General features: G+C 45.6%; 1 protein-coding gene across 12 annotated transcripts in view; it reads right to left on the minus strand.

The window, feature by feature from the left end:
• PPP2R5C (protein phosphatase 2, regulatory subunit B', gamma) overlaps nt 1-22,884 on the minus strand; it is a 98,639-nt gene that overhangs the window by 45,861 nt on the left and 29,894 nt on the right. For all 12 annotated transcript variants that reach the window (XM_010851344.1, XM_010851355.1, XM_010851343.1 and 9 more), the window contains exon 2: nt 10,752-10,951. In XM_010851344.1, the coding sequence (XP_010849646.1) occupies nt 10,752-10,951 (200 nt within the window). The remainder of the gene's footprint in view (nt 1-10,751; nt 10,952-22,884) is intronic.

Consider the following 22,884-nt stretch of genomic DNA (forward strand, 5'->3'; position numbering starts at 1 on the left):
GTTCATTGGAAGGACTGATGTTGAAGCTGAAACTCCAGTACTTTGGCCACCTGATGCGAAGAACTGACTCACTGGAAAAGACCCTGATGCTGGGAAAGATTAAGGGGAGGAGGAGAAGGGGATGACAGAGGATGAGATGGTTGGATGGCATCACTGACTCAATGGACATGGGTTTGGGTGGACTGCGAGAGTTGGTGATGGACAGGGAGGCCTGGTGTGCTGCAGTTCATGGGGTCACAAAGAGTTGGACACGACTGAGAGACTGAACTGAACTGAAAAGGGTTTAACAATTTTTAAATCTCTTTAAAATAGAACAGATTCCTAAAAATAATATACCATGGGGTTTATAACATACGGAGAAGATGTACAGCAACAACAGCAGAAAAACTGGGGGAGAAGACATGGAGATCCGCTGCTGTAAACGTATTTACGTGACACGGTGTACAGTCACTTAAAGGCTAACTGTGACGAGTTACAGATGCATTCTAGAAAAGCTAAATACATGAGATCAAACACTAGTCATAGTTTAGGACTTTCCTGGTGGTGCAGGGGATATGAACCTGCCTGCCAGTGCAGAGGACATGGGCTTGATCCCTGGTCCGGAAAGACCTCACATGCTGTGGAGCAACTAAGGGCGTGAACCACAGTTACGCGGTCCACGCCCCAGAGCCCACGAGCCGCAACTACCAAGTCCATGTACGCTGGGGCCTCAACGTCGCAGCTCCCGAAGCCCAGGCCTGGCGCGTGCACTCCACAGGAGAAGCCCCGACAACGAGAAGCCCGTGCAAGTAGCCCCTACTTGCCGCAACTAGAGAAAGCTCTCACAAAGCAATGAAAACCTAGCACGGCCGAGAATAAATTAAAAAAAGTTTTTTTTTAAAAACAGTGATAGTTTAAAAGCCAACAAAAGAGATAAAATGTAATCACAAAAAATATTCAATTGGTCAAAAAGAAAGCAGAAAAAGAGGAAAAGGGAACAAAACCCAGATAGAATAAATAGGGAAAAAATATAGCAAAATGGTAGATTTAAACCCAACAATATCAATACTCACAATGAAAGTTAATGGTTTGACTACCCCAATCAAAAGGCAGAGATTGCTTGACTGAATAAAAGTATAAGACTCAACCATATACTGTCTACGATAAGTCCACTTTAAATAAAAAGATACACATTGGTCAAAAGTAAAAGGAAAGAAGAAGATTTGCCATGGTAACACTAGTCAAGAAAGAGTTGGAGGGACTATACTAACATACAAAGTAGGTTTTGTAGAAAATAATGTTACTTGTGATAAATGGATCATTTTACAGTAATAAAGGACAATTTAATTAATAAATAATACTAATACGTGTGCACTGAATGACATGAAGCACGTGATGCAACTGCAAAAACAGAAAGAGAGAATGAAAAACTCCAATTACAACAGCAGCAAAAAACGAAATACTTATGAGTCTAAAAAATACACGGGAATCTACATGCTTAAAACTTCAGAGATGACCAAAATGCAGAGATATGCTGTGTTCCTAGACTGAAAGGGTCAATATTGTTAAGATACCAATTCTCTCCAAATGTACATATTCAATACAATTCTAATTAAAACCCTTGAAAGATATTTTGTAAATAAAGACAAGCTGATTCTAAAATTAATTTGGAGAGATAAAATAACTAGAAAAGCTAAACAATTTGAAGAAGAATAAAAAGGTTGGACTTGATCTCAAAATTTAATACAAAGCTAATGGATTTCCTCAGTGGCTCAGATGGTAAAGAATCTGCCTGCAATGCAGGAGATCTGATTTAATCCCTGTGTTGGGAAGATCCCCTGGAGAAGGGAATGGCTACCCATTCCAGTATTCTTGCCTGGAGCATTCCATGGACAGAGGAGCCTGGCAGGTTACAATCCACAGGGACACAAAGATTCGGACACAACTGAGCGACTAACACTATCACTTCACAATCATGAAGACAGTATGGTAGAGGTGAGCAGATCCCTCGATCAGTGGATGAGAATACAGGGTCCAGGAACACACTCACAAATACGGTCAATTTTTGATTGACCACATCAAGAAGGTGGGAAGGAATTCAGTGGAGAACGGTTATTCTCTTCAACAAACACTTGGACATCCATAGGCCAAAAAATGAACCTAAGAGAAAATGGATCATAGATTTAAATGTAAAAGTAGAAATATTTAGGAGAAAATTTTTTGAGTTTGGGTGGGGCAAAGAGTTCTTATACATGACACCAAAAGCAGTATCCGTGAAAGAGACAAATCATGAATTAGACCTAAATGAAAAACTCTGTAAGACACTGTTAACATAAAAAGACAAGCCACACACTGAAAGAAAGGATTTGCAAATCACGTATCTGGCAAAGCGTTTGTATCCAGAAAATGTAAAGAAGTGTCAAACTCAGTAAGAAAACAACCCAATCAAAAAATGGGCCAATGATATGAACACACACTTACCCAAGGAAGATATGCAAACACAGGAAAAAATGCTCAGCATCGTTAACCATCAGGGAATTCCAGCTTAAAGTCAAAATAAGATAAAAGGACTGAAGACACCAAATGCTGACAAGGAGCTGGAGCAACTGGAACTATCACATGACTGGTGGGAGCACAAAAAATGCACGTCGACCCGGGAAAACAGTTTGGCAATTTCTTAGAAAGTTAAACAAGTACTCGAGGATATGACCCAGCAAGCCCACGCCTGCGTGCTCAAACATAACTTCAAACTTGTTGTGCTAAGTTAAAGGAGCCAGACTCAAAAGGCAACATACTGTCCAAGTCCATTTATACGACATCCTGCAAGAGGCCAAATAGAACTGGGGGAGAGGTTAGTGGCCGCCAGAGGCAATGGATAAGGGGAAGGTCTGATTTCAAAGGAGCAGGGTGCAACGCGCAGCGCTTTTTTGGAGGGCAATAAAACTGTTCTCTACCCTGAGTGGTTACATGACTATACATATTTGTCAGATCTCAGAGAACTCTTCACGAAAAAGTTAATTTTGCCATATGGAGATTTAAAATCAATTTAAACATGTTACAGAAAGGTATTTACTAGGTTCTAAGTTCTCAAACCTTCTTGGTTCACAATGCCCTAAATGTCATCATAATTTCTTCACGGTGCTCCTAGATCAAAAGAAATAGCTACCAATTTAGGAGCTTAAAAAACTCCAGCTTTTGTGAGGTACAACTGACACGTGTAACTGTACATCAACTGTACAATTTGATACATTTAACATTCGCATACATCCATGAAATACATCATGCAAGATAATAAATGTATCCATCATCTCCCAAAATTTCTTAGCAGTCTTTTGGGAAAAAAGGTACATATAAGTTGGTTGGCTGGAGGTAGGGCTGGGTTTAGGTAGAACCAGGAAAGGGTGGAGTAAAGACAAAGATTAACTTTTTTTTTCTTTTTGTATTTATTTCACTTATTTAAAATACGCACACATTTAAAAATAATTTTAATACATCCAACAAAACAAAGGGTAATTCTCTCAAAATAAGAACAAATCTCCAAAAAACGGCTCACTGATACTTAAGGTAGAACAAGCATTCTCTGGATTTCAATAAGCACTTGCTGTTTTCATCTCCCCTTAGCTCATCTCTGATGAAAGCGCTTCTTTACCCCCATGTTACGGTGACTTTGGTAAAACAAAAACAACTAGGCAAAAAGGGGAATGCATTGTTCATCGGAAGGACTGATGCTGAAGCTGAAACTCCAGTACTTTGGCCACCTGATGCGAAGAGCTGACTCATTTGAAAAGACCCTGATGCTGGGGAAGATTGAGGGTAGGAGGAGAAGGGGACGACAGAGGATGAGATCAGAGGATGGCATCACTGACTCGATGGACATGAGTGAGTAAGCTCCGGGAGTTGGTAATGGACAGGGCGGCCTGGCGTGCTGCAGTCCATGGGGTCGCAAAGAGTCGGACACGACTGAGCGACTGAACTGAACTGATGGTTTAAATCACCACCTGAAAGAAATCTGCGGACTACTGAAGCTTCATTTTTAATATACCACCTCCTTTCATTCAAAATGCCCTTTCCCCTCTCATTTGCAAACTATCTTTACCCTTACAACACATAAAACTTTCCAGAACACACTGCAAACATCAGATATAAACCCCGAAGGAGAGTATCCACCATCAGTCCTTACTGGACACAAGACAATCACTGAGGGGAACTCGGCATGAAACCTCCCGTAAGGACCAGAGAGAAACGCTCTGCTCTTATTAGAAAATGCCGACTTGAACCCCAAGCCTAAAAGAAAACTTGCAAGGCACCATCTCGTCACTGACAAGCAGTACAGGTTAAAATATGGTGATACACTCACTTCCCCTAAAACTCAACATGGATCTCCACAAGGACAGTACTGCTGTTACACTACACATCACGAGGGTTTTTTTTTTTTTTTGTAAAAACATATTTACTGATTTTTGATGATGGCAAATGAGATACATAATCATATGAAATTTTTTAAAATTACAAAAATATAGTAAAAGGGGAAAACCCACATAAACACACCACGTGGAGGCAGCTACTATTAACAGTTGGCTCTGCGCTCCTCTAGAATAGTCTGTCTCTGAGACAGTAAGGGCAGACCGCGGAAGGGCGCCTCTGCGTCCGATTCACTGACTTCTATGGAGTAATCCAGCCCCACCGAGATAGGTGATTCCAGAGAGGTCTACCTTGATGTGAAGCACTTCTGAGCCAGCCACTCCACTCAACCGGTGACCAAAACAACTTTTCTGACCTGCAGGCTATATTCATCTGTGACTAAGACTAGCCTTAGTGCCCTCGCCGAGGCAGGAAACTATCGAGTGAGGGTTACTGAGCTCTGACCAGGACTTGTGCTAAATTCCGCGGAAGAAGCGGGGCACTGCAAACCGTATTCTCTGGAACTGAGAGCCCAGGGGGAGTTGGAGTTGTCACAGGCTGCACGGAAGGCTTCATCTCAGGGGGCGGGGCAGGGGGCGGGGCAGGCAGGCCATTCAGCGTGACCCGGAGACGCTGGCAAACTCAGCGCGACGCCCCTGGAAAGCGATGCCCTGGGAAACGTTTCTGAGCCGCTCCCAGGCCGTGCTGGTAGACCTCCTTGAGAGGAGTGCTTCTCACACTTTTTGGTCTCAGGACCCCTTTAAACTCCTGCGAGTTATTGAGGATCCAAAGAACTTTACTTATTAGAGTTCTGTCTATGGATATGGACAGTATTGGAAATTAAAGCAGAGAAATTAAAAAAGAATACTTGCTCACTGAAAAATAATAAACTCATTATGTCAATATAAATTTATAAAAATAACTACATTTTTCATAACTAACATTAGTTATTTCATAAAACAACTCATATTAAATAAAAAGATTTCCTAAAACAAATTCAGTGAAAAAAGTGGCACCGTGTCACATTTTTGCAAACGTCTTTACTATTTGGTTTCATTAAAAAAAAAAAAAAAAACCACAAAGCTGAATTCTTATATCTGCTATGCTCAGAATGTTCACTTGGTTGAAATACAGGAAGAAAAACCTGTCTCCAGCAGATACGTAGTTGGAAGAGCGAAGGGTGTGATCAATAGCTCTTCTAGATAACTGTGGATTTCTTTGATACTTTACCAAAACTTGACAAGTGGTAGTTCACTAAAGGAGAAGGCAATGGCACCCCACTCCAGTACTCTTGCCTGGAAAATCCCATGGATGGAGGAGCCTGGAAGGCTGCAGTCCATGGGGTTGCTAAGAGTCAGACACAATTGAGCGACTTCACTTTCACTTTTCACTTTCATGCACTGGAGAAGGCAATGGCAACCCACTCCAGGGTTCTTGCCCGGAGAATCCCAGGGATGGGGGAGCCTGGTGGGCTGCTGTCTATGGGGTCACACAGAGTCGGACACGACTGACGTGACTTAGCAGCAGCAGCAGCAGCAGTCCACTAAAGGTTACCTATTCTGTGGAATCCTAAATCTTATCAATTAGAGGGGTCTCTAATTCCTGAAAACCCCATGATGTGTCTTGCACTCTAAATGGCTCTCCGGCCAGTGAATGATTTTATAATATCATCTGTTCGTCATTTGGAAAATACTGGCCTCACTGAATTATGTGTGTTAATGTATTGTAAACAAATTGCCTATTAGACTGAAGTGCCATGCTTTTTAAAAACAGGTTTATTGAGACATTCACATATCATACAATCCACCCCTTTAAAATGTACAACTTGATTGTTTTTAATATATTCACAGGACTGTCTAGTTCCTTTCATTGTGTATACTAAGGATCCCACTCATTGGTATCGACGCCAGTCTCAGCAGGACAGCTTGCAGCACTGGGAAGCTGAAGTCTGCACTGGCAGATACAAATCTTCCAAAATTCAGAATTTCTCCTGAGAGCTTGAATTTTCTTTTTGAATGCTCAAATTTTAATCACTGACAACAAACATCATCAGTTATCTTCCTTAAAGTGACATTTTCATTTTATTTTGTGAGAAGATGCTCCCTGAAAACCCAAGTCTGAATAACCTTTTTGTTAGTCGTTCAAGTATAAATGGTATTCTGTGAAAGAAGAGGCTATGCTATTAACTTGGTTTTGCTATGAGAAAAATGCCAAAGCCTGAAAAAAGGATTAATTAGATAAGTTAATTAAATACCAGATGGCTGACTGTATTTTAAAAATGGCCGAAATATTGAGATAATGGAGTTTATGTAATTTAGCCCAAGAATCTAGACTCCAGGAACTTCCCCCCTGGGTATTGTTCCCTTTTCATCCTCATCTCCCTGAACCTAAGCTATTTTAATCTGGAAAATAAAGGTCGGGCTTGATGATCTATAAGCTTCATTTAATTTCCGTTGAATGACGTATAATAGAAAGACACAGCTCACATGAAAAGTGCTAAACGTCATTAGCCAAGAGGGAAACACTAACCAGAACGCCAGTGAGATCCTAGCTCATACCTACCAGGATGGCCACCATCAAACAGACGGGCAGTAACAAGTACGGGAGAGGGGGGGAAACTGCAGCCCTCATACCCTGCTGCTGGGAACGTGAAACGGGGCAGCCACTTTGGGAAGCAGTCTGGCAGCTCTCCAAAACGCTAAACACACAGTGTTAGCACGGGACCTAGCGTTCCACTCCTGGGTAAACACTCCAGAGAAATGAAGACATGTATGTACACAGAAGTCTGTACATGAATGCTCACAGGGGCATTAGTCACCACTGTTAAGTAGCAGAAATGACACAAATGTCCACCAATGGATAAACAGATAAATAAAACGTGGAGTATATATTCATGTAATGGAATATCATTCAGCAATAAAAAGAAGTTCTGACACATGCTACAACATCAATGAAACGTGAGAACATTATGCAAAGTAAAAGAAGGTCGTGTACTGTGTAATTCCATTTCTAAGAAATATCCAGGTTAGGCCAATCTACAGAGGGAGGAATTAGAGGAGTGGTTACCCGGGACAGCGGTGAGGAGTTAGGAAGAGTGGCAGTAACTGTTAATGGGTACAGGATATTTTTTAGGGGGATGAAAATATTACAAAATTATATGTGCTGATGCCTGCACAACCCTGTGAACAGACTAGACTGAATTGTACATCTTAAAGGGGTGGATTGTACTTATGAATTGCCCGTCAATAAATCTGTTAAAAAAATATAGCAGCCCAGTGTAATAGGCAACGTATTTAAAAGATGTAAGCATAAAGAACACATCTCTAGAGTTTTGGATTCTTCAAAGTCAGTAGGAATAAATGTCTGTAAAAATATTAAGACAGGGACTCCCTTCGCAGTCCAGTGGTGAAGACTCCATGTTTCCACTGCAAGGTACAAGGGCTCGATCCCTGGTTAGGGGATTAGGATCCCAAGAGCCATGTGGTGCAGCCAAAAAAGAAAAAAGCAAAACACACACCAGGCAACCCTTCAAGCAAGGCTCATGGTGAGCACACCAGGGGCGTTGGGATGGAACTGCGAAGGGGCCCACCTCTCCGCCTGCCCCGCCGGGTCCGGGCGCTGCGCGGCGGAGGCCTTCTGTCGGCTCTTGAGTCCTGCACCCGCTCTGCTTCTGAGAGGGTCAGACAGGCTGCTGGCGCCATCCCCACCACACTTTTACATTGTGTCTTTCCTCAGCACTCTCCGTCTACCAAGCGAAACAGCGAGAGCAGACACAGCGCAAACCCTCCCTCACTCTCATTAACCCATCAACAGGGGTGCCCCCTCCCCGCCCCTCCTCGAGGGAAGGCCGGCTGTGCTCTCCTGCCCTCGCCGAAGTCAGAGACAGAGCACAGAACGACCGTCCCTGTCCTCAGCGACACGGGAAAGCACCTCCTTCTCGCACCTTCGTGGGACGGTCTAACTCACCTCGTACCAGGTTTCTCTCTGCACCTCTTCCCACCACGTGGGTGGTCCTGCAACTCTACTCTCTCCCCACTTCCCCTTCTTTCATGGCCTCACCTTAACCAAAAACGACACGTTACTGATCCCAGCTCTGGGAGGGCGCACATCTTGCTCACCACTCTTATTTCCTCACCTAAAAATGTGCTCAGGGGATGCTCAGCAAGTGTCTGCTATGTGCATTAGAGGCAAGATGCCCAGGACTCTGAAGACGGCCTGCATTGCCTGGAGGGGAACAAAGCTAAGATGGCGGGCGAGCCTGGTTATTAGGACACGGTTTTAACAGGGAGGCAAGAAGTAACGATCACTTCATCTGAAACAAGTCTCAAGAGCTCAAGGCATGCTAAGTGGTTCTGGTAACACGACGCCTCAGTGAAAGACCCAGGACAGACTGGGGCCCGCAGGCAGTGCAGGTCTGGCATCCAGTCCACACCCGGCCAGCCTGGGCCTCGATGCCCCTTGCGGACCCCCTCCCTCCCGGGGAGAGAGCGGGACTCAGGGGCTGCTGGCAGCCCAGGCTCCGTCCAAACAGAAGAAGCTTCCACACGGGTCATCTAATACAGAATATATTGAGTGTTTATAATAGATGCCATTTAGATACACAATGGCACCCCACTCCAGTACTCTTGCCTAGAAAATCCCACGGACGGAGGAGCCTGGTGGGCTGCAGTCCATGAGGTCGCTAAGAGTCAGACACAATTGAGCGACTTCACTTTCACTTTTCACTTTCATGCATTGGAGAAGGAAATGGCAACCCACTCCAGTGTTCTTGCCTGGAGAATCCCAGGGACGGGGGAGCCTGGTGGGCTGCTGTCTATGGGGTCACACAGAGTCGGACACAACTGAAGTGACTTAGCATAGCATAATTCAAAAATAGAATACATTTAATATACAGTAAAGCAGCATTTAAAGTCAATGGAGAAAGGGGAATATTCATCACACGATGTAGGGACTAATGATTTTTTAATCATTTTAGAAGACACAGTTATATCCCTACCCTGAGACATTAAAAAAAAAAAAGGTTCCAGGAGGACTGCAAAACATCTTTTTTTTGATTTTTGAACAGAATTATCTAAGTGTTAGAAAAGATTAGAGATTTCTCTTTGCGATTCTGGGGTTTGGGAGGCCCTTCCATAGTAACTAAGAGTGGAAGTTAAGGAGAGAAAAAGACATTCCCTGATTTTCCTTAGTCTGGATGAGAGAAGCTTTAAAGGATTTACTGATCAGTATACACCTGCCAGGGGATAGTGAAGGACAGGGAGGCCTGGCGTGCTGCAGCCCATGGGGTTGCCAAGAGTCGGACACGACTTAGTGGCTGAACAATAGGCTTGTGATGGTTCTTCAGGTAGGCGTCTGGGGAGGAACCCAAACGGACCTCACAGCCCTAGGCGGACAACAGGCTGGTAAAGTCTGACCTTTAAGAGTTAACCAAAATAAAGGAAGCAAGTTGATCTCAACTTTGGATACAATAGATTATGAATTACACAAAGAACGTGACTTACATTTCTTTTCTTCCAAAGCACACATACTAATATAAGAAGAAACATATTTTAGGTCAATGAGCCTAGTCAATTTTGAAATATATAGCTTTAGGGGAAAAGAATCAGAAACTTAGAGAGTTCAATGGAAATCAGGATTTAAAATTTTATATTAAGCCACAAGGATTCCCTAGTTATCAAGGAGTAGATTTCAATGGAAATCAGGATTTAAAATTTTATATTAAGCCACAAGGATTCCCTAGTTATCAAGACAGATAAAATAACAATTCAAAAAAAATGCAACAGATAACTGGAGTTCAGCATTAAACATTAGAGTTTTAAAAATGGTATCACATGAAATGTTTCTAGATGGTACTGACTGAGGTCACAGCGGGACCTGCAAAGGACCTAGAAACGGGCTGGAGAGTCTGAGACTCAGACAGGGATTTGGGAGTCAAATGAAACCAACGGTGAACCCGCCAATCAGGGAGGACTGTCCTGACTCTGGCTTGGCCCCACCACTATTTCACCTCCTCCCAAGCATCAGCATTTTCCTGCCAATGTGCGGACCACACGCTTACTTCTGAATTATGCACGGGCACTGTTAAAGAGGGTAAGACAGTTAAGAAAAAAATGAAAGTTCTGACATTTCTACCCCACGTGGTGGCTGTGAGGAGCAGGTGAGTTAACACACGCAGGGCACAGCGGTCCTTCGAGTCCCCTCACCGTAGTCGATGTTCATTCCTCCAGGTGCCAGTACACATTTTTGAACAGGAGGATTTTTTTTGGTAGCAAATGTCATGTTAGGCTTAAACGTCTTAGCTTATTCTAAGCAAGTCAGAGTTCAGCTTGTAACCGAGGGTTGGGCACGCTGGTTAAACGGCAATTACTTACCATATGGACTACTTCTGGGTAAATAGGCTCTGTGATCACATTCCGATTATGGGTGATATATTCTACCATCTCACTTAAAGCAGCTCGTTTTACTTCCTTCCACTTTAGGTCACTTAGTGGATCGGAAACAAAGTCAAAGAGGACACAACACTGACGTAACTTCTGGATAAAAAGCTTCTCTTGATCAGCAGGAGGAACATCTGAAAAGGAGAAAGCAAAGTATTATCGATCACAACAATGCTTAACCCAGAATTACTGTGACGCGCTTTTAAGTTTTCTACAACTTTTGAATCTCTATTGAGATTTGAGAAACAAGAGATGGGGTAGGAGTGAATAGAGATTATACATTCCTTAAAGACAATGAAAGGAAAAAATAAGCTAGTCGCTGCTCATATCATATGTTTCATATGACAAAGTTTCTATGTTTCTTAACTCTCTGAAGCCATGTCCAGAGTACTGTTCAAAATAAAATTCTAATTAAGTGCTTGCATTCAACAAACGTGACCCTGAAGCCATATCAGATGCTGGCAGGATGCTGGGCAGTGGAACAGGAGGCAAACCACAGCTCTGGTGTGGGGTGAGGGGCACCAGGGCCTGCTGCACACGGCAGGTGAGGGGTCACAGGAGGGGTGCCCCCCGGGCCCGCTGTTGCTCTAGATTTACGGGGGAGGGCGTGGTGGCTGTCCCTCGGCCAGCTGGCAAGCAGCAAGGGCCATCGCTGTGGAGCTGCCCAAATGCGCTGTTCCATGCACACAGTGGGGGTCTCCACCCACCCTGGTGCCCCGTATCCTCTGTCAGCGTGGGTGACGGTCAACACGTGTCACATACGACAACAGCAACGCAGAAACAGCGCAAACAATAGCGGTGTTACTGACGGAGTGCTCGCCTGGGCCGGGGGTCGCACCGAAAGCTTTATACACATCACACATACTTTTCTCACGTAATCTTTACAATGACACAACAGAAACGAGATGCAGGCACGGAGGGTCAGTGTAGGACTGGGAAATGATGGAGCTCTGTGCGACGTTCTGGGAGGTGTTGGAAAGCCCCGATCTGCCCGTGTGAGTGTGACAGCTTTCTGGGGTGAAGAGGAAATCGGTGGTGATATTAACAAACAGGATCTATTGACCCATTGACTGAAATGTGTCCAAGATCTGCCTGACACAGTGAACCAAGAGTTTCCACAAGATCACACTGGTGTTACACTATCAGTTAAGGGTAAAATAGCCATTCGGAGGGTGAAGCAGCCCACCAGGTCTTAATTTGATAAGGTGTACAGGAGCCTATTACTGTGGTTTCAGAGTCCATGCTGCAGAATCCTTCAAGAAACCTCTCACTGCTTACTTTTTGCTGTGGTATCAAAGAAAATGTCCATAACGATCTGAAAAGCCTACTGAAACGCTCCTCCCTTCCCAATCATGTGTCTTCCCGGAAGCATTGTTTTAACCCAAACACATGGCAACAGGCTGGATGCAGAGGCAGGCCGCAGAATCCAGCTCTCTCCTCGTAAGTCAGACATTAAAAAGACTTTCAAAATAGAAAATGATACCACCCTCTCTGGTTTAATTTTTAATGTGGTCAATATCAGTAGTTAAGCCTGCATAAACAGAAGCTCTCCACATAGTTCTGAGGAGCGTGAGAGGGTCCTGAGACCAAAGCTGTTGAAACCCCCGCCCCATAGAAGCCAGCACCGCAAGTGGGTGCCCTGGTGGCCCTGGCTTCCCTGCTTCCACCCGCCTCTCCTCGCATCAGCTCCCCCAACCCACCTCACCTCCCTTTCCTCCACCAGCTGCCCCTCCTGTTTGGAGTTCTCGCTTGGCCTGCTCACTTCCTGGTCAGACAGGACGCACTCCTGGTCGTCATTTAGCTCCTCCTGCCTTGAACGGTCAGCTCCCTCACTGGGCATTTCTTCCGCATCGGACTGCTTGCTGAGAGCAGGTGCCAGGTGGATGTCCCCTGGTTCTCGGTACCCTCCAGTGCCCAGTGTGGAACCCTGCAACTAGCAGGCACTCAGCACAGCCTCCCACTTCCTGGGAAGCTCCCCGAGCCCCCACACTGCACAGCTGGTCCAAGGAGTGAGGGCGTGCTGCCTGAAGGCTACTCAGGACTGAGGGACAGAACTATGACCACAGACATCCTGAGTCTAGGTGGCTGTTGAATCACTTAGATGAGTAATAGTCACTACAATGTCTGGGTCTCTTTACAATCAAACATCCAGCCCTCTTCAATGAAAAGCTTCATTTTCTTAATGACCTCTGAGCTTGACTTCAGTCCTCACTCAATTCCACACCTGCACTCACCCTCCACTTTGCTAGAAACACCTTGAATGAGCACATTTTGTAGTCACAGCTCGTGTACGTGGAAACTTTGGCTTTCTCACACTGTAGAGAACCGAGAAGCCCGTATTTACCCCTAAAAACTACATGATGACTCAGCTGTCACCAGAACTCTGAAACAATCCTATTGCAATAAGAAGCAAGAGCAGAGTAAAATCTTTTTTCTTCATAAAATTTCTACCTATAAATATCCTTCTAAAAAAACCAAGAAAATCTCAACTTGCTGAAACTGTCAATTCTTCCAGGGTTCCAGATGGCTAAGGTGTTCAGTTCAGTCGCTCAGTCGTGTCCGACTCTTTGTGACCCCATGAACCGCAGCACGCCAGGCCTCCCTGTCCATCACCAACTCCCGGAGTTCACTCAGACTCACGTCCATCGAGTCAGTGATGCCATCCAACCATCTCATCCTCTGTCGTCCCCTTCTCCTCCTGCCTTCAATCTTTACAGTATTAAATATTTTTGTTTACAGTTTAAAGTTTGTGAGCAAAATCTCATGACCTCGTGTTTTAAAACCTCATTTGGCTACATTTACAACTTTATTGTTTTTTAAAAAAACTATATTAGATCAATCAAATCGAGTGAAAAATATTGCACCCACAGCCCCATCAGATATTTCCTTATGTTCACTGATTTATTTGGCTGCATCAGGTCTTTGCTTGGCAGGCGGGATCTTTTGCTGTGGTGCACAGGCTCTCTAGCTGTGGTGCCTGGGCTCAGTAGCTGTGGCACACGGGCTCAGCAGCTCCATGGCATATGGGATCTTAGTTCCCTGAGCCCTGACCAGGGATTGAACTCGTGTCCTCTGCACTGCAAGGCAAATTCTTAACCACTGGATCACCAGGTAAGTCCCTCCCGTGTTTTCTGAATGCAGGTTAATTTAGGTTCTTGTTGGTCACCATATTTTAAAAACCTTCAGTACTTTCTGCTGTGTTAATAGACTGTACCACTGGGGGATAAAAATGAGTGGAGGTGGTGGTGGGAGAATATGCTTTTTACCCTTGTGTACGTTGGGTCTCTACAGAATGAGTTATTTTTGTAATTGAAAAATAAACTCTCTAAAAACTATTATGTTAGCATCGCTAATCTTTTTTTAAAAAAAACTATTTATTTTTTAGTTGAAGGATAATTGCTTTACAGAATTTTGTTGTCTTCTGTCAAACATCAACATGAATCAGCCATAAAGCATTGCTAACCTTGAAAGGGGAAAAAAGGTATGACGGGTACAGCCCGTACCTGACCGGACTGTTCTGATTACCACGTAACGTGGATCAGACAGTAAAAGCTACCCGGGGCTGACACTGTCGGTGTATCACACTTCAGCGTTTGGTAGTCAAGACTGGTATTGACTCTCGAAGTAATAAACCACGACCCCGGATTTGACCCAATTTTTACAATTACTTCTATGAAGCAAAATAAAAAAAGAATGGATTTTGAATTCTGCCCATGACTGACAGTGGTTTACTTTAAACTGTTTATAGACGAGTTAACACTGACATTCTTGTTTTCAGACATATTAAAGAGCAACCTTGAGCCCCAAAGAGAGCATCAACTAAAAAGCACAATATGAGACAAACTGCTGTAGCCCGCGGGTTTGGCCGGGAGCCCCCGTGACAGGGGCCTGGACGGGCCCCAGGGCACCACCCGGAAGCCTGACAGTGTGCGGAGTGAGATCGCTGATCTAAGAGCAAGAGGAACACGGAAGGGGCACTTGCAGCACTGGCTGGACAGCGTTGTTCTTCGTGTTGAGCAACATTTCCTTTATTATTTTTTTAAGTTAAGAGTGGTAACATTTCTCGCTACAAATAACATCACAGGTGCCTTGCATTTATGTTAATTTCTTCACCCCTCCAAATCAGTTTTCACTGATTTGCTAATGTGAACTTGGGATGCTTCCTGATTATTTCAAGGTAAATCCTTGATGATACCAGGAGCAAACCTGATGATACCCACACAAAACCTGCAGGAGGCAAGGAGCAGAGAAAAGACATTAACCCACAGCATCTGAAGAACGCATTACTCTTCGAAAAACATATTTCCTAAAGGGAAGCCTGTAATTAACAACTGATGCATAGGGGCGCTTAATGAGGGTCGCTGCCAGACTGGGGTGGCTTCGTGAGTGCCCCTGGCCCTTGGGTGAGGGAGGGCAGCATTCTCACCAGTGGCCCCAGGGCAAGCTCATAAGCAGTGGACACCCTCCTCTGACCGCTGACCCCCAAGATGCAGGTGAGCCCTGGGGCCTACCCAGGGTGATGACAGAACTTCTACGTGTGTTTTCTTTTACAAAGAACAGAAAAGTAAGAGGTACTAATATTTGACAGGAGCTGACGCACGCTGGAGGTGTGTGTTTAAGACTGCTCTGCTGCCAGGCAGGAGTGATCGGGAGCCTGGGGACCTCTGGCCAGGCAGTGAGGAGCCTCTCCAGGCCTTCCCAAGTGAATCCAACACAACACAATCCACAGGTGTTTACAGCATCTGTGCATCTCAATTATCGCAGGGCCGGACGGACATGACAACACGCTGTAACCGTCAAACTGTAGGATGGGACACAAAAAAGTTACAGCACTGAACTGTCACTGTACCGGAAGGGGTGGCACGTGAACTCTGACTCTGAGTAGAAATATTATCAAAGGAAACAAAACAAAACAGGGAGGCCCACTTCCATATGACTCATCTCGGTGGTGACGAGAAACATTCCAAGAGGCCAAAAGGACCAACTTTGGCAGGACAGTCATAGAGAGGCAGGCCTTTTTAGCACGGAGATGATGGCTTTTCCCAAATAAACACAACCCCGATGAGGACCAGAGCCAGAGCTACACGAACTGCCAGCCCAGAGACGTCACTTTGAGAAGATGCTCCCGGAGGCACGGCCGTGAGGGTGGGAACCATTTCGCAGTCACTCATGTACTCCGTGCTAAGCAGATGCGGCAGGCTAGCTTTGAGAGACCCCCGTGCATCCCTCCCGGCCCCCAGCGCCCACCTTCCTGACAGTGTGGGGATGAGAGTCTACGAGCATGTGCCCATTCTGAGCCTGCAGACAAGAGGCAGTCCACACAAAATGGAAACACGTACAAACTCTCCAGAAGGAGAGAGCCAATCCTTCAGCCTGTCTTTCCAATACACTTATTCTGAGTACAAAGTGAGTGGGAATACGGCTGAATCCAATTACTACCAACTTGGAGTAAATCTGGGATTCGTCATTAATAGGCATTGAACTCCACTTACTCTTGGCAAGTACCCCCCACCAAGAAGAGTTCAGCGATACTGCTTTGATTTTGAAAGAGAGAATCCACACTTTGGTTTTTGAAGTGACTGTTTTCCCCACTGCCTCCTGCGTCTTCTGTCCTGAACCACGTGTCTGCAGACATGAGAGCCCTTCTGTTGCACCGTCACCTCCCCCATCGCAACACAGCAGAGCCTCACGACGGGCCTTATTACCTGTCAGACGACGCTCCTTCACCTTGCCCAGCTTTATATCTAGACCATGCATGGCCTTCAAATTCCCCAGATCAATTTGGCGAGAACAGAAGTCTTTGCAACATTGACTCTTTCAATCCACAAACAAGAAATATTTCTCCAATTACTCTTTTCCTTAAATGTCTTTCAATAAAAATTTTATACTCTTCTCCTAAAAATACATTACGCATCATTTTTCAAGGTTTATTCTTAGGTATCTGTTATGTTCTGATGCTACTGTAAACTGTATCTTTAAAAAGACTCAAGAATTTTCTAACTGCTGATGTGGTTTAGAAGGAAAAAAAAAAGATTTGGAATATGACTTTTGTAACCAGCTACCCTTTTGTGTGTATGAAAACAAATTTCCTGTATTTTTTAATTAATTAATTTTTAATTGGAGGATAATTGGTTTATAATATTGTGCTGGCTTCTGCCACACATCAACGTCAGTCAGCCACAGGTATAGACGTGTCCTCTCCCTCTTGAACCTCCCTCCCACCTCCACCCCATCCACCCTCCAGGTGGTCCCAGCTCCTATCAACTCTAATGACGTCTCTGTGAGTCCTTGTGGATTTCTGTGGGTACCACCCTTTCATCTACGAGTACCGACACTGTTCTTTTTCTCGTCTGAGCAACGCTGCAAGGCAGCGGTGAGGGTGTCACCTTGGTCTCTCCATCGCCTCCGAGGGAAGCTCTCCCTAGCTCCCCAACCAGACAGACACTGGCGATAGGACTCTACAGATGACATTTAGCAGAAAAAGGAATTATTCTATAGGTTTATGCGTGCATACTTAGTTCCGTCCAACTCTTTGCAATCCCACCTGCCAGGCCCCTCTGTCCATAGGATTTTCCAGGCAAGAATTCTGGAGTGGGTTGCCATTTCCTCCTCCAGGGCATCTGCCCGACCCAGGGATCGAATCCATCTCTCCTGTGTCTCCCTGCATTGGCAGGCGGATTCTTTACCACTGAGCTGCCTGGGAAGCCCCATTGATGGGTTCAGTGCCATCTCAATCCAATCCAACAGTGACTTCTGTGAACTGATAAGTGAATTCTAAAAGGTACATGGCAAAGCAAAGGGTCAGTACTCACCAAGACCCTCGGAGAAGAACAACAGGGTGGGTGGGGGGGGCTTGCTGTTTCAGAAACCTAGACTCACAGGGAAGTTTCATGAATGAAAACGGCCACCAAGAACAGGGCCCAGGACAGGCTTGTAGAGACGTGGATACTTGATTTACGACAGGACTGCATTACAGAACAGCGAAGAAAGATCAGTCTTTAAAAATACAGCTCTGGGAGAGGAAGGAAGGATAGAGAAAGAAGACATCGGATCATATTCTACGCAAAAATAACAAATAAGTTCCTGGAGGACTAGGACTTCAGTCTGAAAGATAAAACTCTAATGCTTTTAGAAAATAATACAAAAGAATATCCCATGTAGAGAAAGAAGTAGAGAAGGACTTCTTAAGACCTAAGGACTGCAATCATTACAGGACTGATGTAATGAACTATATAAAACTCAAACCTTTTTCTTCATCAAGACACCACAAAGAATGAAAAGACATGCCACAGAGTAGGAGGACTATTTGAATACATAAAGCCAATGAATTAACGTCTGGAATATGTAAGCATTTCCAATAAGTCAGTAAGAAATATGCAGAGTACCATGAGAAAACGAGGCAAAAATTTTAACCGGGCACTTCATGCTGCTGCTGCTGCTGCTAAGTCGCTTCAGTCGTGTCCGACTCTGTGCGACCCCAGAGACGGCAGCCCATCAGGCTCCCCCGTCCCTGGGGTTCTCCAGGCAAGAACACTGGAGTGGGTTGCCATTTCCTTCTCCAATGCATGAAAAGTGAAAGGGAAGTCGCTCAGTCGTGTTTGCAGCCCACCAGGCTGCTCCATTCATGGGATTTTCCAGGCAAGAGTACTGGAGTGGGGTGCCATTGCCTTCTCCGTATGCCCCAAAGGCTAACTGATCGCCACTCACTAGTGGCTAGAGCAATGCAAATGAAAAGCACAGTGAGGCACCATGAGACACGCCGCAGACTGGCAGACAGTCTATGGACACCCAGTGCTGGGAGCAGCCGTGTTGGGCTGGGCAGGGCTGCAGGGCCCGGCGTCACCAAGGACAGAGGTGGACAAATGCGTCTGCGAGCTGGGATGCACTGCTGGGAATTGTGTATGTTTTAAATACGTGTGTGTGCGTGCACATGTGTGTGTGCATGTGTGTGTATATATATACACACATATGTACGTTCATATAAACCTAATGGAATTCAGACACACGTGCACCACAACACGTGTCAAAGAATGTCCACAGCAGCACTAACAGCTTGAACCAGAAACAATCCAGTGTCCACCAGCAGTGGGCATTATATAATATTCTGAAGCTGTGGCGATGAATGAAATACAGCCACACACAACACAGACGTACCCTACGAAATCCGACTGAGGGAGAGAGGCAAGATGAAAAGGACTTACTCTGTGATTCCATTCATACGGAGGCTAGAAACAGGCGCCCCTGAGACCTGTGTGTGAGCTCCGGGGGCTTGTGGGGGTGACGGTGGGGGTGCCGGTTACAGGAAGACTTGCTTCGCGATGACCCTTCACACTTTGCGCTTGTTGTGCACAAGTCTGAGAGTTACATCACAAACTGCAAAGGTTGCAGAATACACGCAGGTGGCAAAAAACGCCCGCAAGAACACTCAGGAGCACACGGCGAGCCGTGAGCCTCCGACCCTCCTCCCAAAGCCGAGTGCCCGGGGCCCCCAGAGCCGCCCGGCACACACTCCACACGCAGCATACACGGGCGTCTCCTACACAACAGCTTTAGAGGAACGAACACTGACGATCTCCAAACTAACCTTGATGGACACACACACAGACGATCCCAGCACATTTTCTAAGGTCCCTCCAGGCATTTCCGTTGAAGAATTTAAGCTCTGGATATGTGCTTTTTTTTTTTAATAAATTTTGAAAAAAATTACCAATCAAGATGCAATCTTAGTGACCTCTAATTTTTTCTAACTATATAAAGTGTCTCCCTGTTCCTCTCAAAGAAAGGATCAGTAATTATGACTTCAGATGCATAATGTAAAAACGGTGGCAGGATTTGTTCATCAGATCTAATGCACCTGGTATAAAGCAGAGCAGAGCAGGCCCTGGCCTTGAACACGTGGAGCCTGTATCACAAGGAGCTGATTTAAGGATGTATCCAGTACACACACGGTAGGCACTGTACCAGGCATGACAACAGAGAGATAAATTAAAGCATGCTACTTGATCTAAAAGAAAGCAACAACTAAAATGTGTGAGAACTGCAATGATGCATGAGGCAGGACGGGGCCTGGGGGTGGGGAGTGTGGTGCAGGGAAGGGTTTCCTGAGGCGCACTTGAACTTGGCCTTGGAGGGAGGGCAGAGCCACGGCAGCTCAAGGAGGCGAAGGTTCGCTGTGGAGGGGCCGGGCCCCGCTCAGCTGGAAGAAGATCCACAGGTGCTGTGCTGTGCAAGTCGTTTGGTCGTGTCTGACTCTTTGCCACCCCGTGGGCTGTAGCTCACCAGGCTCCTCTGTCCATGGGATTCTCCAGGCAAGGATCCTAGAGTGGGCTGCCATGCCCTCCTCCAGGGGATCTTGTGGACCCCGGGATCGAACCCGAGTCTCTTACATCTCCTGCCTTGGCAGGTGGGTTCTTTACCTCTAGCGCCACCTGCCCACCTCTCAAATCTGAGCTCAAAAAGACAGAACCTTACCCGAAGGCAATAGATTACACTTTATAAACCTAAATTAATCACAGTGGATCTTTAGCCATACATTTTCACAGAGGAGAAACTCTGTCTTGCTCACCACTTAATCCTTAGTATCTAGGACTGGCCAAGCACACAGCAGAACCTCAAATCATCTGCTGAATTTGAAAAAGTTGATCGGAAGGAAACAAATAGAGGTAATTTAACTGAGCAGCATCATAATTTAAATCACATTTATATTAAAATAATGACACAGGTATCAGAGCAGAATGCAAAGTCCATATAAAACTTATGACAAAGTTCTTCAAAGAAGCTGCTCATGTGAGGCATTTCAGCACTCTAAACTCTCAGAGGTTTGCATTTTGACAGAGAAATCTGAGAAGTACTGCGAGTAGACAGATTTGAATCAGAGAGGGTTTTTAAGTGGATGATCGACATGAACACAGCCTGGAAGTAAGATCTCTTCAGAAGTGACACGGGGGCACTGAAATGAAGATGCAGGAGCAGCGGGGATCTACTAGGAGGGAGAAAGCAACAATCTATGAACCGACTTCTCAGTCTTCTCAAGAGGCATTCGTCACTCCGAGCATGGTTCCTTAGGGCGTTGGCCTGGCAGGGGTCATTTTTGGTATAATTATCTCTTACTCCACAAATCCAAACTTCTGCAACTTGAAAGCCTGATAAATACACTGAATGAAACTCTCACTTCTCTGCAGATGATGCGATGAGACCAATTCTACGCGGATCCATGGTGCCTACGTGATTTTAAAGTTGAGTGAACCCTCCCTCTCCAGCAGTTCCTCACTTGGCTGATGAAGTTAAAAACCATCATCAACCTTGTTAAGTCTTTCTCAGTGTCACAGGGCAAGGGTCAAAGTTCATCTATTCTAATGTTTACACGTTCCACTTCAACAGCGAACAGACCAAGCTTCTCTTTCCATGTTCTCTTTTTTTCTCGGTGGTCCTTAAAACAAGGTTGGACTTACAATCAACAGCGTCTTAGATCTGATGGGACTTCACCACACACACTGAGCTGCGGGGTCAGATATGTCATGCAAATACAGCCCACAGGCTGCCGCTTCACGCTGTCTGTACCGCCTACACGAGGAGCTAGTGGCCCGCTGCTGGTGTGAAGGGGCCAGAGCGCCGGGCGCCGTCCACCTGCTGCTCAGAGAGAGCCAGCGCGGACGGCCAGCCCTGCATCCTGCCTCGCTGTGTAGAGCCGCCCTCCTCCGGTCCTGGGTGGCATTCTGGGTGCCGCAAAGTGGAAACACCGCCCGCTCTATAATCTGGATGTAAATCTGGTGATGCAAGGATGCCAGCAGCTTCTACACCACCGCTTTCACTTTAAACATGTTTCGCTGGTGATAACTACGGCTCGAAATCCATTATGAATGCTCCCTTCGCAAACTCCAATCCTGTAGTTTATCAGCTGAGCCACACACATACGTGAAGCTTACCTCCTCCCTCCCACAGGAAAAGACCTGCCCCCCCGGGGCCGAGTCCGGGCTGGAAGGTGGCTCACGACAAGCGCACCTTGTGTAAATCCGACATCTGACTGGTTTCCTTGCCAACCTGGGTGTGCCTCCATCCAGCCTTGGAGACCCGGTTTCCCCACTGGTTTTCCTGCAGTTCTTCAGTCTTCTCTGTATTTACAGACAAAGCAGGTCCCATTCCCCTTACTCACTGACCTTCCACCGCTGACCCCCAGCCCACCATCCCTTTCTCATGAGACTACAGTGTAAACTTATAAGGCAGTTATTCTCATTTCAGAAAGCATCATCTGAAACCAAGGTCTAGTTCATCCCCGTGCTCTGCACCCTGGGAACTGGCAGCTTCGCAAGGGAGGCGGGGCGGGCAGAGGCTGAAGGAGGGTCAGACTGAGGTGAGACAACAGCCAGCAGAGACTGGTTTCCTCAGAAAAGCTCTTCATCAAGGCAAGTGATCTCAGGAGAGATGTCACATGGAGAAACAAACTGATTTCCAGCCTAGACCCTGCCGTAAAGAACACGGCGAAGTCACGACAGGATTCTAAGCCTGGAAAACCTTGAGTGGACACACAGGAACGTTTAGGAATGTGCACCTCCCAGCGCAGGTGATGCATAACAGGAAGTCAACAGATTTGGCTGAATTATAGCCTCCGCTCTTTTGACAGTGAAAGATTAAGTCAAATTCCTAGGAATAAAGAGATTCAGCCCCAAATTTGTTGACAAAGGCTTTCTTTCCTGCTTAAGGACTTAGTTCTAGAATGCCTCATCGGGGAACAAATAAGACACTCACCATGAGTACAAATTAGTAAACGCCCACCGTCTCTGGTCACGTTGCTTCCTCCCTCACTGAGGCTGGCGTTTCTGACGAAATATTATACAATACCACTGCGCCTGGCGACCAACAGCGCCAGCAACACAGCAGCTCTTATCTAAGGCACAAGGACAGGTTATCACTTCACGAAAAGTAACTGCTTTTATTACATTTGACAAATAAGAGATGGCCAAACGAAGGCTGCAGAACATCTCATATCTTTACCAGTGGACAGAACCATGTGGAGTTGTGAGAAGGATATACTGAAAAAATAATAGAGGTTTTTCAGTTTTTATTCACA

The sequence above is a fragment of the Bison bison genome, unplaced genomic scaffold, assembly GCF_000754665.1.
Source record: "Bison bison bison isolate TAMUID 2011002044 unplaced genomic scaffold, Bison_UMD1.0 scf7180017864302, whole genome shotgun sequence".
Taxonomy (NCBI): domain Eukaryota; kingdom Metazoa; phylum Chordata; class Mammalia; order Artiodactyla; family Bovidae; genus Bison; species Bison bison.